This window comes from Centrocercus urophasianus, unplaced genomic scaffold, assembly GCF_019232065.1.
Source record: "Centrocercus urophasianus isolate 14NV4802_14NV808 unplaced genomic scaffold, USGS_Curo_1.0 seq_20, whole genome shotgun sequence".
Classification (NCBI taxonomy): Eukaryota; Metazoa; Chordata; class Aves; order Galliformes; family Phasianidae; genus Centrocercus; species Centrocercus urophasianus.
Window position 1 is genome coordinate 15,017,195 of NW_024884756.1, and position 17,603 is coordinate 15,034,797.

Here is a 17,603-nt window from a genome sequence, read left to right on the forward strand (position 1 = left end):
CTGACTTTCTGATTTATTCCAAGGGTGAAATAACACTCATTCATCAGCCTCTTCAGAACTGCATGCTCACATAGAGACAGACTGTTCCCAGTACAGTGGCTTGTAACACAAGCCTCTCCCTTCTGCATTTTACCTGATGTAATTCTGTATCTTCCAGACTATAGAAACAGCAAACTGAGATGGGGGTTTACTTCTTTGCTACAAAAGCAGAGAAGATAAGATCACCCAATCAATATTTGACTGATATTTTGCATCTATACATGGCTTCAACTGATTACAAGGGATTAAGTTTAGAGAAGTTATTTTGGGTACTGGAGGAGCACTGATTTCTCTCGTTTTTCAGGACGACCTAATAGTAAATGAGGTTCATGGTTCTGGCAACAGGGCTCAAGTTATTCAGGCTTAAGCAGAAGCTACATCTGAGCTAGTGGATTTCAGCTATAGGCTGGAGCAGCACACCTCCGAAAACTTTAGCTTGATGTTGACTGACTGAGCTAGGTAGAGGTATGTGTTTAAAGCTCATTTTATTCTTCAGTTGCACAGAGCTCTTTTTTTCCTATATCTTTATGTCTTCCCCATCTGTTTCACTAATCCTTTGAGGGACTAATCTATATTGTGCATTCCTAATAATTGCTTTCCTAACAAATCAGCAGCTGAAGGTATACTTACGATGCTAATTTAGTTTCATAAATAGCATCACCCACTCCCAGTTAGTAGCCTGCATGTTGATTTCAGAGCTCCAAATTGTGTGTCAAAGGCTTGGAGAATTAGCAAAAATGAAAAACCGACATTAGCAATAGTAATATGACTTTTTTGGATCATGGAATGTAATCAAAGTACCTTAAATGAAAAGGCTAATCTTACATTACTAAAAAAAAACCCCCCAAAAAAAACCAAAAAAAAACCACCAGGAAGTGTCATCATTTCTTGTTTGTTTGTGGCAAATCTCATTTTCACTGTCTTTCTATAGACCGTTATGAGAATCTTTTAACAAAATGTGATCATTTCAGTCCATTTTAAATAATATAAGCTATATTCAATAAATAATAAAGCTATTTTCAAACAGTGCAAGGCCCGAGTCTGTTCGTCACTTGCAACTGCATAAAGAAAGAGGTACATTACCATGAAAACAAGCTCAGAACCCCAACTGTGATACCCACTTGTATCAGGCCTGATCACTTTTAAGTGACTTAGCTCAGAATGGGTAGCATGGACACCTCCATAAAGTGCAAGAACCAGCTTCTTAAGCTTATTACGCATTCAAGTTACACAGCTTCCCGTCTTTCAAGCTATGCCTTGATTTTTAAATCCACTCACTGTTGTAGCCACTGCAGCTGCTAGTCTCTGCCGGCGTCGTGTTGTGCTGAACTGGCCCTTCGGTGCCGGCCCTTCCTGACAGTGAATGCAAGAAGAGAAGGAAGTAGAGAAAGAGAAGGGAAGGGGTGATGGACAGAGGAAGATGAAAGGTGATCAGAAAAGGGAGAGGGAGAGTCTTTAAGTGGATTTCAATTTTGTTAACTCTTACGTCCTACACATTTTGAGAACATATCATATGTTCTCACCTGTGTATGCCAGAGACTTATATAGCTAGGTACTTCGCTAATGTTATCTCCAGAAGAGTTGGACTGCAGTGGACAAAAAAAAGAAAAATTAATTCTATTAGCTTTGCTATTCAGAGTCATTATGCAATTATGGAATAAGAAAACAAAACAGATGCTATGGCATGGAAGAAAACTTAAAACAAAAACTCCTTCACTTCACCACCTAGAAGATGAATTCTGAAAGAGATCACTTGGCATTTGTGGAAGTGCATCAACTGTGGCTACCGAAGATGCACGCATCTCAATAGTAAAACATGTGAGTGTGTGCATTATAGGGAGCTTCCTTATATAAATACTCCTGTGCACATTTCTGGCATTTCTCTGTCCATACTTGGGCTTGTGTTTCATTTTCACTACATACCATCCTTTTGTGTTCTGTAAGATCCTATTTCTCATTCTATACATTACTGAAGAATTAGCTTTCAAAGCAGTTCAAAATCTCAGACAGAGTAGCACAAACAAAAACTAGGTGTTCCAACAACTGTGTTTTTTGCATGCCTAACATACGGCTTCATCCTGCATAACTTCATTTTTACATTACTTATAACAAAATCCATCATGGTACATCAAAGTTGTGTATGTGCTGCATGAAGTCGGCATGATGCAGAACAGCTCCATGCTTACCACAAAGCCCTTCTACTTAATGCCTAACATCATATCACTGTTTTGAAGTATTTGGATGAATTTGTAACACTAAAAAAGCCACCTTATTATTATTATAGAAAAACATTTTCAATTCCTTTACATTCTTCTTAATCTATATATGCATTTATAGCCATTTCAGTGTTTTAAATTCATATACATTTTTCTCTTTCTGAAAGCAACTTGGATATCAAAGGAATAGCAATGGTACTCAGACACTAGGACATCATGGTGAAGAACAGTATAATGTAGCTTATTAGGAGGGGCAGAATTTAAAGCTCTTTGTGCTCTACAAAAGTATGTCTACACTCTGAATGAGAGTTCTGAACACACTATTACTGTTCAACTAATAGAGACAAATTTATACATACATGTACATAGAGACGCACAAATGTATATATTTAGCACTCAAAAACTGCAAGATTCTGAATGCAGGTAGACATTACTAAAATTGAAACAAGGAGTTCCACAGAAGCACCACCCCCAAGCACAACATAAAGCCAAGTAATTATCTAAGTTACAATTAATAACATGTCACTAAGTACTTATTTAATGCAAAGAGTAATAAACCAGGTTTAATTCATGATCTGGAAACCTCAGCAGAACAAGCTGACTTTTCAAATCATTCTGTACTAAATAATTATGCTAAAAAAAAAAAAAAAAAAATTCTCCTTCCATCTACCCTTGACTAAGTACTTCTCTGAGCACTGAAAGAAATTATATCAATGATGGTTCATTTTGCTGCTGTTCAGTACTATTTTTTTCTTCAAGATCTTTGACAATCATGGGAATGTAAAATTGTTCTTCAACCAAAAATCAGTTTTTGTAGAAAAGAATGAATGCAGACTGATTAAGCTGTTGTTGTAAATTACCTTAAGACTTTTTAAAATAGACTTCTAAAAAATAAAGTAAACCTCCCTTATATAAGCAACCCTTCTTCAGAGAAACAACCCAAGTGTTTTTCTCCTGAGAAAAGGCTTGTAAATTAAGCTGTTAATTCAGCAAAACTAAATTCCCAATTCTAAAAAGCACATATATACATGCTATGATTAATTTTTCTCAGTGAAGCAGCCCCACTTTTATCACGGAATTAACCACAGTAAGCAAAGTTACGTGCATACAGGACTGGTATACTTAAATGGCAAATAAACGTTTCTAAGAAACAAAGCAAGTAGAAGCAACTAGACAAACTTGTCCTCACCATAAGAGGTACATTTAAAACTCTTTATACACCTTGCACTCATATTCTAGGAATGCATTAGCAGGCACACAAAAGCTATCTTACTAACTCATTTTGACTACAATAGACATTAGATGGGAGAATTTTCTCATTGCATCTTACACAGTGGACACAGAGCTAGCAAAAATTACAGCATTTTTCCCTGCTATTTGTGAACAGAACACCTCATTTTCATGCTCTCTGGCTCTCAATCTCATACTGCAAAAGGTCCTTTTTTGGTAATTAATAATTCCTTATTCTACAATCAATTGGTGCGTATATTTCAAATGGAATTAATAGTCCATCTAGCTGGAAGTTAGTATGTTGTTATTTTATATGTTAGTATGTTGTATGTTATCCCAAAAAACTAATGATACTTATGGAAGAAAGGGGAAAGGAATACGGCAACAAAAGTTTTTTCGGCATCAAATCTCTCAACTATTTAATAGCAAATCACGTGTACTATCTGTGAAGAAATGATCACAAATTAGACAGTGATTCAAAGCAATGGATAATAGTTTATAAAGTGTTGGAGTAATCTTGAAAAAATTACCTATATGGAAAGAAGCTAGAAAAAATGGTTAGTAGAAAAACACCACAGGAGAGCAAGCTTAAAAAAACTTCAACCTATGAGGAAATCCAGTGGAATAGCTGCATGAGCAAATTATGATCAACACAAGAGTCAGAATGAGACCATCTTCCACAGAGCACAGCTTCAGACCATTCCTGGGACAGAATAGTCCTTGGAATTTAAAAGAGTGTACCGAGCCAATCAAGTTAGTTAAGATAATAGAACAGCCAAAAAAAAAAAAATAATAATTTTCATCCTGTACATAATTTAGAATTGTTTTGTTGTTTCTGTCTTCCTGCAAGTTAATTTGTCAGTCAGTCATCAATCATTTAATGCTTTGCTCCAATAAAATAAGCTTTTTATTTTCCAGCCCTACACTTGTCAGGAGTCAAAGCTGCCCCAAGTTAAGCAGAATTCACTATCTCTCCAGCAATGGCAGATGAAAGTAGAGCAGTGCTATGTATACAAACTCTCAGAGGAATCTGCAAAGTGACCCATAGCACCAACAGCATCCTGAGAATCAGGTGCCAAACTGAGTCTCCCACAGGAAGCCCAGCACAGTGTCACTTTGACAGGGCACAGGCAACTCAGGTATAGCTCACAATTCCTTGTGATCCTAGATCATCACATATTGTTGCCTTAATAATTTATACTTTTCTTTTTTTACTGAAGTTTCTCTAGACCACTGTGGTATGAAAGAAGAACGTGGGTTTTGCCTCTGCCTTTCCAAAAATGCTTGCATCCATTTCCCTGGTATTTTTTAGTAGCCTACCGTTATTCAGCAACAAGGAAACACAGTGATCTTCCACATGCAGGTAATAGGGTATGACATCAACCACCAAAATTCCCTTGTTAATAAAGCTTTTTACACCTAACAGATATTTCTTGGTTCAGCATGTTGTCCTTAATCTAGAATAACAGGTAGAAAGAAAAGTCACCTACTACAGCTGCAATCCAAGTTTCTTTCCTTACAGTCTTCCTTCCTTAAGAATGTCAGTCTTAAACGAGTCACAGAGAACTTCTTACTGTGTTTCTGAGTCACAGAAATTCCTTATTATGTCTCTGAGGAACATAGTAAAGGTTTTACAAGTCTGCATGAATTTCAAAGAATTTAAATTAATCAGAAGTTGCTGACATATTTATTCCACAGCAGACAGCACAGTGGTAGCTGTTAGCTCCTGAAGTCTGTGAAGTACAGTCTTCATTAATAGTTGCTCAGTTATAAAAATAAAGCAGTTTTTGGATTAGGCTTCAAATAACGCAGCTATTTCTGACAAAACACAGCAAGATTCCCTCGATCCAGAAGTGACATACGGTTTTCTATGCTTATTTCTGTGCTTTTTCTTTTCAGATCTAAGGCAGGATTATGTCAGTTGTTATTTTTTTCCCATATGATTTATTCTTTGGTTTAATTCAATTTGTTTCCATAGTAGCCCGTTTCATAAGATAGGGCTCACTGGTAACATTCCTAGTACAGGTTTTGACAAAGGCAACTGGCACGTTATTATTTCATTCATGTTTTCTGCTCTTAGTTTGATGTCACCTGCTCAACTGTCCCTCTCTACTAGTCTAGTTTACTTCTAGTTTAAGATGGAAATACCAGAATCTTTGTGTGCTGCATGCATATCGTCTTTTTTGCACCTTAACTGACTAGTGTTCAGCCTCTCTTCCTTTCCCTAGATGGCAATGTTTTCATATGAAAGTAAAATCAATACATTTTTCACTATCTTGTCTAGGTTTTAAACAACCAATTGAGATTTAATTTGCATCATCAGGAACATAAGAGACAGTACATTGAATTACTACTTTCAGTTAATATATCAGTTCATGCTTAAAAGTTAATCTAAAAGTACAGTGAAAAGGAAAACATTGTGGATTCAGTACCTGAAGTTGAATTTTTGCATCTTTGCTGACACTTTTTGTTCTCCATCGTCTTGTGACCCGCTTGTCTTTCTTTGAAATATCTACACAGTTAGCCTACATTGCACAAATAGTTAAAAGCAACAAGGTACTATTAAGTTGACACAAGCAATACAGACAAGTTAGTAAAGAATTGTAGTGTTAGACATTGATAAATAAGAAAGTGAAGAAAAGAACGCTACTGCCATGACCTGCAACTACAGCAGTGACCAACTGTGGACACCTATGCCACTACTATAAAAAAAAAAAAAAAAAAAAGGTGTGTTCAACTCATTTAGCACAACAATTGGTACACTGTCTTCACAGCGCACAACATTTAGGAACAGATTTTGAAATCCTTATGGATTTCTATTTTCTCAGTATCAGAGAAATGCTCAGCTCTTCCTGAAATGGTAAGTCTCCTCATTGGAACTAGGTCTTTTCAACACAAAAACACCACTGGGAGACTTCAAAAGTCAAGTGGCCTGAGTGAAAAAGGAAGAAAGTATTTAAGATTTAAAATCTGCTGTTGCTTTCCTGTGGTCAAGCAGACGACTCACCATGAAGTGGGAAATGGTCCAGTGCCTTGAGCCTTTGTGACTATGCCCTCTTCTCTAGAACATAGAATGTCCTCCCCACCTTGAAGGTATGAAACTGCACTCCTTAAAAACTTAAAATAGTATCTTACTGAGCACAGTAACAGCTCCTTAAGTGTAATTTCAGTGTGTACATATAATTCTATTGTAATGGTTCTTAGTTCTGCTTTTGCAAATGACTTAATTATTCGATCCTTCCTATTTAACTCAAATTATCTTAATACATCTTATCCATTTACACTAAACACTATTAAACATGATTAAGATAAACACGATTAAGCCTTTCATTTAAGAGTTACTACAATTTCAGAAAATCAATTTTAAGTTAATAGAGAGCATATTTACAATACCTTTAACGCAACCAACAAATGCTTCAGCATGATTATTTATTATCAAACAGAATTACCTGCATGTCTGTGAAATTTGGTGCAGACTGAGTTCTCTGTAGTATTTCTAAATTTTGAAGAAGTTTACTGAGTTCCACAAGGTTTGACTGACAATGAGCAAGATCTAAAACATATAAAAGAAAAAAAAAAACATTAGGTGCTTCAGTTCAGATATTTTCTTTGCCATAATGTTCACCACTGGCATTTTATTGTACGACAAAAGTCAAATGCCTCAAATCCAATAGTAAAGCACCTAAGTAGTAGCCTTATTGTCTGAGATGCTGAGCACTTGTTATTTCTATGGCAGTCAGCAACAAGATTGGACCTTAAAACTTAAGCATACTTTAATAATGATATCCATTAAGATAATACTTTTTTTTAATTTAAAAGCAACATCATAACACAAGCTAAGAAGGAAGTTCCTACTACAAGCATCTAGTTTATTACCTAAAGAGCTCCTCATAGGCATGTAAAGATGCTACTTAACCACTTCCATTGACTGTATGTTATTTCTTACCAACAAGACATTTTGCTAAAAGAGCAAGGCACAAAATGGTAAAGACTAACCTTCTGCACATCTGTCCATCTCTTCAGAGTCCTGCAACCAGGCTGCTACTTTACTCTGCCCAGTAGTGCAGGTTGCAGGAAGGCTGTTACTGCAAGGTATAGGAGATTGCCATGGGAAGCTATTTTGTTGTACCTAAGGTATAATAAAATGCTTACACTTATTGTTGCATGTGTTGCTCAGTGTAATCACCATATTTTTTGAGATAAAAAAAAAAAGTACACATTGTGATTTCAGTGACATCTGTGATTTGGCTATGTAGTCGCCCATAACACAGGTATTTCTGCACAGTATGTTGGAGAATCAAACCAAGGACCTCACAAACTATGTTTGCTAAACACCACTTACAGAAGTTGTTGTTAAAGAGGAAGAAAACTACAGAACAACAGACAGATTTATCTCAGATGCAAAAAGCCAGAGCAAATTCTTCTGAAGACAATGAGTTCTGTGCACAATTTCTACAGCAGCCCATTAATGAAAGCTACTCCCAGCTTTTTGCTGGCTATCAGTTCCTCCAATGAAAACTCTTCTCTACTGGCACTCCAAGCAGAGCCCACTGAAATTCAGGCTTGCCCATGAACAAGTGCAGCAGGCATGAGTTTCCAACAAAAGGACACAACGTACCTTTCCATCTGGTACATTAGCAGCTGGTGAAGACTCTGTAGTAGAGGCTGAGGGGAATATATGGAAGCTGGCATCTCTCGGAGATCTCACAATCTCATTCTGACGGTACAGCCGGTGGTGGCGTAATTTTGAAACCCATGCATCAAATGTATCCTGGGACTTCACCTACAAAGTAACTCATTATAAAGAAGCATTCAAAATAACACTCTTTCTCCCACAGCAGATTTTTCCTAATTACTATTATGTATTTCCACTGTGGATGAAAAGAGAATATATATTTGATGTATCACCTTCAAATGATAAATGTGCTCTTCCGTATCAAGATCTATTCTGCGAGCCTTCTTCTTAATGGACATAACTGATAAGCCTACATCAATGCTTCCATGTACTTTGCCCTTCTGTATCTGAAACCAAAAGCAGAGTACAAAATTGGTAGTATCATGTATTTCATTATAATTAACAGCAAAATACCTGGTGCTGAAATGTTTCCTGCTTTTAGGAATATCTTACATAAAGATGCATAAAAGTTAAAACCTGTATTCAAACTAAAAACTTCCTCCTTTTATAGATGAGAAAAATATCTCACAACTGCAGAGCCAATTCCAAATGAAAAGTGTGATGGTTCACACTAGCATGTAACTACAGGTTAAGTGAGAAGCTGAGAAAATTAGACAGCACTTAGCTCCCTGCTGATACAGCTTGATGGTTATTGGTGTCTAATTTAATACTACCCCTTATATCTCAAGTGCATCATAATCGCTTTTCTGTCCTATCCACCTCAAAATAATCCTATACCTCAAAATAATCAGCTCTCCCTGACATCAACATTAAAAAGGTACAATATATGCTCAGGCTAATCTTTCAAATATCTTCATTAAGTTAACTTCTATTTTAACTTCTAAAGTTAATTTCTATTTTTACTGAAGTAACAAAAGGCAGAATCTGGGGGAATATAACAACCTAAATCTTACATGCTTTCCATATTCAAATCTCTCTTTGAATCCACCAACAACTTTCATGTGTACGCTTGTGATAAAGGTGCCTAGTATGAGAATGAGCAGGTTGAATTCTAACAAATTTTAAAATAGTCTTCAGCTTTACTTACATCAATTGGTGACTTTGAATATTTTAATAGTCCATTATCCAGGACGAAAAACCTCTGAAAGTGGAAAAAAAAGATTTTTTTTTCTTAATGATCAGATGCAATTTAACTGTGCATGATAATTTACCTACAAATGAAAACAACTTTGTAACAACTAAGGACTGTTTACAGGTTGGAAAGAGCATAAGTATGGTAGCAAATTTTTTCTTTCCTCTTTGATAACAATTATCTTTTAAGTGTGAAAACCTAGATTCTGTTTCCAACAGTATACTCTATGTTGAACTTTAGGAACGTTACTAATTAAGGACATTTTTTCTGTTTTCCAGCCAATTCAGTAAGGTCTACTAGAAAGACAACATAGGCAGAAAGAGATAAGTCTTTTTCATTGTTTTCCTCCTGTTTTCTTCCCAAATAAGATGGTCATGTTTCAACATAACTGCTTGTCCTCCCTATCCAGAAGCTGACAAGCTTTTCCTAGTGCAAGATCTACATCCTGGAAGGAAGACCCACAGATGGGTACTCCTGTGGTCTCCTGTGGACTCCAGCTGGGAAGTGATGCAAGCTGTGAGACACAGCTCTACCATCCAAAACTTTGCACTCACAGCAGACCTTCGTACAGTGAAGTAAAGATGAAGCTGTGATTCATGCTCCTTATACTTTTTCTGTATGTAAGCTAGCTGCAGTAGTACAAGTGGAAATATTACAGTATTACCAGCAACAGACCCTGGTCATTGGAGGGTTTGTGTTTGGTATATTTGCAAGTGATACGGAGCGAGTCACTGTATCTTCATTGGTGCAGCTACAAGGAATAGGCAAATTGAAGCTAACATGACAATGCCTATCTGCACAAGTGCTACACCTTTATTTTTCTGAGCAGCTTTTCCCTACAGCAGAGAGCAGAATCCTCAATTCACCATGCTTCTCCAACAATTAAAGCTGCTGTAGCTTGTGAATACTAGACGGCTCTAGCTGCATTGCAGACAAGTTAGCACAGCATTTGGCACACAGCATAAAGATGCAGCCTGGCAGGAAATGTAGATGTTTACTGAGATTCACTAACTTGTGTTATCAACATGCAAGTAATACAAATTACTTGATATTTTCAGAGCCTACCCTAAAGCACTAATTTATGTTAATGATCTGGAACACAGCAAGTTATTACACAAGACTCTTTAAGCTGTCTGATACGGAAGAGAAGGATCACATTTGCCTGACACGAACCTGTTGAACTGACATTATGAGCAGGGTCTGTACTTGCACGGCAGAAAATATTTCCTAAAGATGCCTATGGAAACAATGTCAGATGCACAACCAATGGTACCAAGGTCTGACACAGGGCAATAAAATTCCACATTTGCTGGAAGTGTAGCTTCTCAAATAAGATGTCAAAACAACAGGTTGTGAAGTTTTAGTTTTACTACGTATGGTCATCAATGGACTAAAGAAGAACACAGTGTTAATTCCCTATTTTTCTGCTTCTGTAGGCTCCATATACCAATGACCTTTTATCACATCACATTTCAGAGCATACAGCATTTCAGAAGCAGATGAACTACTACATAAGTTGTACATGTTGTAACTGGTATGCTAATAAAGCACACTGAGAGCCATCAGAATTTTACATACACTGTTCAACAGGCAGAGGATTCCACGGCTTTGCTGTCAGGTCACTAACAGCATACAGTACAACCACTGTGGATTGTACTGTCTCTGGAACTCCTTGCTGTGCTCTCAGCACAAAGTACTGTTACAGAAATTCTAGCTAAATTCTAGCTAAGTAAAACAAAACCAAAACAAAATAAGGTTGATAGGTCAGCAGAAAAAAATAAAAGAGAAGCAGACAGGTAAAAATCTTGTACTGATAATTCAGCATGTGGACACATTAGTATAAAATTCACAAAGAACAGAGAAATTAGAAAAACTGTGTTTTATACTAATACAGTGTGAATATGAACACAGACCTAAATTGCATTAAAAAAATCTAAGTTAATATTTTACTAGGAATAAAAAAAGCCATTTATAAAAGTAGGTTTCACTATTCTTCACAATACAATGCTGTGTCCTAGAAAATGACTGTTCTTGATCTACTCCAATGTGCAAAATACAGGTAGGCATCAATAACCAAATCTTGTTAACAGAGAATTCAAAAGAAGTGCAATTATTATGCTATAAAATACAGGCAGAAGACATAATGAACACTGGGTTTAGGGCTAACAAAAAGTAAATGTTCATAAAGAAATGTCTCCACATTAACTAAACAGAAATAGAAGATTCAGGGGTTGGGTTTTTTTCTGTTTTATTTTGTTGCTGTTGGCGTTTGTGATGGTGCTTTGTTAAATAGTCATGCTTCATGTCCACAAAGAAGATTACAGACACACTGACAAACAATTCAGGGACAGGGATGAGCAAATCTGCCCAGCCACGAAGGCTGAAGGGAAAAGTACTTCAGGGGATGCTCTCCAGTAAGAACTCCTTGGTCCACACCAAACCCTACTCGGCTCTTATAGAGTCTTGGCTGCTTCCATGTAAACTCAATTCAAACTTACACTGCACAGCTATATTTTGTTATAATGTATTCAGAAGAATGAAAGCAATATTGGCTAAACCTCTTAAAACACAAGGCATCTACTGTATTATTTACACTGTCTGCCTGGATTTTGAATATAACATTACACAGCCAGCCCTGCAACGTTGAAGCCACAAAGCTGTGTGTGCAGACTAATTCTTTGTACACTCTGAAGATAAAGTCATTCACCAAAATTCTGGGTTTTTATTTGTCAGTCATCCTCCATTGTATTTTCTCTAGGCAAAAAATTTCAAACCGTGAAAGGAAGCAATAATCCTTTGACCGTTTTATGAGAACTTTACCTTGTGCCAACCTTTTAAGGGCCATTTTCTCTTTTTCAGCATGAAGCCTTCATGTTTGTCTGGCTTCTGTACATGAGTATGGCCAATTTTCAGACCCTCTATGATTTCCCAACTGTCAGGTTCCTGGTGAAAAAGCATGAACACATTGATTAATAACTGTTCGAACACATGATGCATTTATACGCAGCACAAATTCTGTAGCACAAAACAAAGATTATCTCTGCATATTAAGAGCTAAAAAGATTCAACGGATGTTGTAATTGGAGCATGGGCAGAATTTGCATGTTCAAAACTTAACTTTACTCAGAGCGCTCCTCTAAAAACAGTGAGATCATGAGATGAAACGTAGATATCTTACTGTTAAATACATGGGAATATATTAACAGTGTACTTTGTACTATGCCCTGATCATAAGAATATGTAAGCTTTCTTATCTCTAGCATACAATCTGCACTGATTTTGGATACTCCTAATTTTCCTTAAAATCTGAAGTTCAAGCAGAAGAGGTTGACTTGTGGTTGGTCTTCAGTGGCAGTTTATGAAGCAGAGTTGCAGAGGCTATTTGCACCTTAAGAAATACATAAAAGGAAATTAAACTTTATCAAAGTTTCTTGTCATTCATTTTCAATACATTAAGGGAAAAGCTGTGGGAAGCTAACTAATTTTCTCTCGAGAAAAGAATATGAGCTGCATTGTTTCACACACAACCAGCTGTATAGACCTTTCTGAGAGCCAAGCACATTCCTTGCACACAGAGCTTGTTATGCATGACCACTTCCACAACTCAGGTCTGAGTTGTGAAACATCATAGTGAACAGCTACAGGACAACGCTTTCAGTGAGAAAGTCATGCCTTTATTCACATCCCTTACTGCTATCGTAATCAACAAATGTTGCAAACTAGCATTTTCTCAGCTGTCACAACTCTCATTCATAATACGTAAAGCGACTGCAAGAGGGAAGGGGTCATCAAACATTTGAAGAGAAACAGAAATTCTTCCCTCCTTTTCCCATGAACCTGCTCACAGCCAAAAACCATCAGCCCTGCCTGTGTTACAGAGCTTCAATACCACCAATGTCACTATTGTGAAAATATGATTATAAATATAACACCAAACTTTATGTTTACAAACCTGAATAAGAAGTTGCTAGTCTAACTAGGATGAAAAATTCTGTCCTAAGTAACACTTACTGCTGTAAGTTTTAATAAAAATTTTAGCTCTGTTTAACATCCCCTGTATAACTGCAAATTGAAACTATCACGGGGCCAGTAAACACAGTTCAAAAACCATCACTTTGATTTCACTGTGTTTTGAGATGATATTCTATTTCCATTACTCAGCAGGAAGTACATTTGCATTATTTTTTCCCCATGAAGCACTTGGCTCTTAAGGGGGGAAATTAAACTATGAGTCCCCTGGGGCAAGCAGAGGATCTCTCCTCTACTCTGCCAACTGACTCCTGATATTGATTTTTCCTTTAGAAAATCAGCTGTGGGCATAAGTCTTTTATCTACCAGATAACATCAGTATTGATTACTTCTCAACCAGAAATCACACAATCTCATAGCGCTATTTATTTAACCGAAAGGCCAGATACAGGAAGACATAATAAGCCATTATTCAGTGCAATAACCATTAGCTGCCTTTTGCTGCACCAGTGCCACAAGCTGTTATATAGCCACCCCTAACCATCCTAACTGCAGCTCACTTCATTCACGTTTATTATGATGAGATGTGCCAAGTATGAGGTACACTGTGCCACAGAGCATTCTACTGCAAGAGCAGCCAGAAAGGGGAAAACAGAGTGACAACAAAGGTTCCTCACCTGATACCGGATCATTCAAAGCACAGCTTTGCCATTTCAGGACTTCTATGGTTATAGCACATTAAGTGAACAGCAGCTCTGCACGGAGCAGCAGGATCAGGGAACACAGGCAGATCTTACAGGCCTAACTCTGCACATGCCCCAGATACTGGCAAGAAGGGACTTTTTTGTTGTTTTTGTTTGTTTGTTTGTTTTCCCAAATAAGACAGGGCAATTTCACTTTTACATAGTTGAATAGCATGCTTCATGTTGAATATGTTTTCTCAAGTATCACAAGTTACAGATATTTAATTTCAGTTTTTATTTTCTGCCAAGTATTCTATCACAGCACCCTCACCTTTTAAGAAACAAACTTGCTTTTTTATATGAAGTAACTTAAAATGAAGCCTTCTTTAATCAGAATTGGACTTATTTAGAATCAGCCCTTTCAGATTTCAGGAATTCAGCCCAGAGGACACCAACTACAAAGCACTGCATGTGAGGGTGCATCATTCAGGAACTGGTGCTGTTACCTCTACGGTTCTACTGAAGAGCTCAGCAACGGTTTCAAGCTTCAAGAGACCACCTCAAAAATTACAATTAGGAGGAAAGTTCTATGTATTTTTAATCAATATCATATTGATTAGTAGTGCTTTGGGACATGGATATGGTTGTTGTTATTTTTTCTGATTGGACTGGAACATTGCTCAAAGCCTCTTCTAGCTCCATATTCTGAGATAGTTGGTCTTGCTCCTGGGAGACATTCACAGAATGGCGGAAAAAACCATCTCCGCAACCACCCAAATCCTTAATTTTGTTAATACAAAATCTAATAAAGATTACTAGCCTCCCTGACACCTAAGGCAGCAAATAGGCTCAAAATGCATTCAGTGGCAGAACCATAAAAACCAATAGCCTGAAGCTTAGTCAAACTACACTGTAAGAACAGAAGGAGAAACAGTGCCTGCATCCCAGCCTGTACTCTTGCTTACCTTGGACAGAGAGATAGGGTCTGTTTCAAGGAACTGCTTGCTTAAGGAAGGGTCTGTGCTTCCCGAAGAAGCCTTCCGTTCCAAAATATTAATGCTCTAAAAAAAAAAAAACAAAAACAAAAACAAAAAAAACAAAAAACAAAAAAAAAATGAAATAATCCTAAAGATGACCACTTATCATTCAAAAGTATTCAAAGGTATTTTTATGCATTAAAAATGCATATCGAGTAATGAAGAACTGATCACACAGAATATAGTTTAAAGTATATTAGAGAGTATATGATGGATAACAAAGCCTAAAACTTTACATAAGCATAGTGGCTGAAAACTTATATAAAGTACTCTCTATGCATAACAAAGTTAATCTTCCAGGGCAACACATCTCTTTCCTGCCTTTCTTACTCCCAGCCTTAAAATTAATGACCCTGCTTGGCCTAGAAATGAGCGGGAACTAAAAAAAAGACTGGCAAGAACTGCATTACTTGCCTTTCCTACAGAGGTTCAAAGTGTTCCCAGCTGGACTTATCACCTTTTCTGCTGAGCTGAAACACTGAGTGTATATATCATACAGTAGGAACCACCACACATTCACTTCCAAAACAAAACATTACAGGAAAAGCATTCCTTGGCTTTTTCTTACTGGCTTCTCAAGTCATGTAGTAACACGGGCACAGCTTATTCACAAGATCAGCCACAGGGTCTATGCTGACAAGCTTGGTGGTGAACATTAATCGAGCAAAACAACCTTCAACCATTACAGCTGTTACAGCCCATCTGCTCCATTTTGCATACTGTCTGATTGGAACAACTTTGCAACATCCCATGTTATCAGTTGGTGAAAATTGCTGGTACCTCTGTGGCATGATATGAAACTACTTCATTTCTAGCACATGTAGCACAATGATGGATTGTGGCAATTACAGTTCTCTGAGATATGTAGGTTTTTGTCTACTGAAAACTACAGTTAAATTTTTTGTTCTCAAATCAGCTTCCTTATATTCACCAGAGAAGAGACTGGAGACGCTACATAGGTACAAGCAAGTGTAGAAACTATCAGGGAATATAAAAATACATACAAACAGCAGAATAAATGTTATTATTTATACAGATAACTAAGTACATCAGGACCATATCTGAAATAAATTAGAATAAACACAGCTATTCAAAGAAATGCACATTTTACACAGGCTGCAGAGCAACTGACTGTTCTTTTTCAGTTCCCAACTGTGAACAAATGGAAATACATGGGAACAACCTCTACCATCAGAGGAGATCAATAAGCACCCCTGCCACAGTACAACAATAAATGGTGCTTATTTTCAGTTACTGCAATTTAATTTTACAGCCAAAAATAATAAAGGAAAAACAGCAGGGTTATGTTGCCCACCCCATTCCTCGGGCCAACAAGGAGAGCTTTGCCACCCATGCTTGAAATTTGCTGTTTTATCAGAGAGAGACCAAACTTGTTAAGCCCAATGACCACTATCAGACAGCTGAGAAAATGGCTTTATTTTTTTTAGCACAAGTTCCTATACTACATGTCGAACAATATATTTATTTGACCTTAGCATAATAATACTAAAGAAAAAATACAACAAAATGATATGGCTGAACAGATTTAATGCTACATTTGCACAGAGCATCAGATTTGAACAATATACAACCAACATATGCTCCTCCAAGGAAGGTTAAAACACCTCAATTATCACAATCAGGACAACTCCCAACTTCCTCACCAGTTCTGCTTGGCAGGCAGGAACCACTCCATCTTGAGATGGAGCAATGCCCAACACAGATGTTCTGAAGGCCTCGCATCTAGCAGCCAATGCAGTTTGTTGTTACATAACTGCTATTTCATTTTGTAAAATATTTAGAGTGAAGCAACCCAGCAGCCCCTGGCTTGCCAGATTTCCAGTGACATTTTCCACTGCATCATTTTAAGGTGAAGTTTGTATGTTTTGGTTCCTCTCTTTCTTTGTATTCTTAATCAGCCCTGTTATTACAGTTCCACTACAGTTGAAAAAATACGTGATTAGCTAACAGCACTTTAATGAATGCTGACATTTTCAACTATTTGTTTGGAATTCAGAAAATGAACACTTACAATTGCCTTCTTTACACTCCTTGTTTCAACAAACGTTATCTCATTTACTGTAAATACTTGCTTTCCGGTTCTTTTCTGTCATAGCCACTGTTACAATGACACAAAATCCTTCCTTTAGATCTGTGACATGTCTCCAGTATAGTATTAAAATACATCCTTGGGCATAAAATGCTTTCCATTAATTTAGGCTATATTTCTGCAGAATTACTGCTGGAAATTACACTGTTGGAAGTTATTTGGCATTTTGAAAAGCAGCTCCTTCTTTGATGCAGGAATTTCTTTACGCGTTTATCACAAAGAAAAAAAAATTTAAATCTAAATGTTATCTTTTCTTTCCTTTAAACAAGAGAAACAGAATCAGTAAAGTGAGCTGCTGAAAAAAAAGTAAACAGGAAGCCAACATATGCAGAACACAAATGTTGATTCTGCCCTGTGTTCAGTTCACATCGCTTCCTAAAGGAAGCTGATGAAAAAGAATAATGATGTGATGACGTTTCATATCCTCACGTTCTCTAGAAGGCAAGAATAGATAGAAAATGGATCTTACAGCATCTTCTGCATATTTTGACTCTGTATAATTGACACTTATATCAATTTTGTCTCCTACTGAAGAGGTCAGTGACCCATTC

General features: G+C 36.9%; 1 protein-coding gene across 7 annotated transcripts in view; it reads right to left on the reverse strand.

Moving 5' to 3' along the window:
* Positions 1 to 17,603, reverse strand: part of OSBPL6 (oxysterol binding protein like 6) — a 76,727-nt gene that overhangs the window by 16,502 nt on the left and 42,622 nt on the right. For 4 of the 7 annotated variants that reach the window (XM_042822214.1, XM_042822217.1, XM_042822216.1 and 1 more), the window contains 10 exons: positions 14,871 to 14,966; positions 12,074 to 12,196; positions 9,209 to 9,262; positions 8,394 to 8,507; positions 8,104 to 8,268; positions 7,482 to 7,614; positions 6,935 to 7,038; positions 5,918 to 6,010; positions 1,563 to 1,625; positions 1,318 to 1,392 (listed from right to left, as the gene is read on the reverse strand). In XM_042822214.1, the coding sequence (XP_042678148.1) occupies positions 1,318 to 1,392; positions 1,563 to 1,625; positions 5,918 to 6,010; positions 6,935 to 7,038; positions 7,482 to 7,614; positions 8,104 to 8,268; positions 8,394 to 8,507; positions 9,209 to 9,262; positions 12,074 to 12,196; positions 14,871 to 14,966 (1,020 nt within the window). The remainder of the gene's footprint in view (positions 1 to 1,317; positions 1,393 to 1,562; positions 1,626 to 5,917; positions 6,011 to 6,934; positions 7,039 to 7,481; positions 7,615 to 8,103; positions 8,269 to 8,393; positions 8,508 to 9,208; positions 9,263 to 12,073; positions 12,197 to 14,870; positions 14,967 to 17,603) is intronic. The other 3 variants (XM_042822218.1, XM_042822219.1, XM_042822220.1) reach the window with 3 other exon arrangements.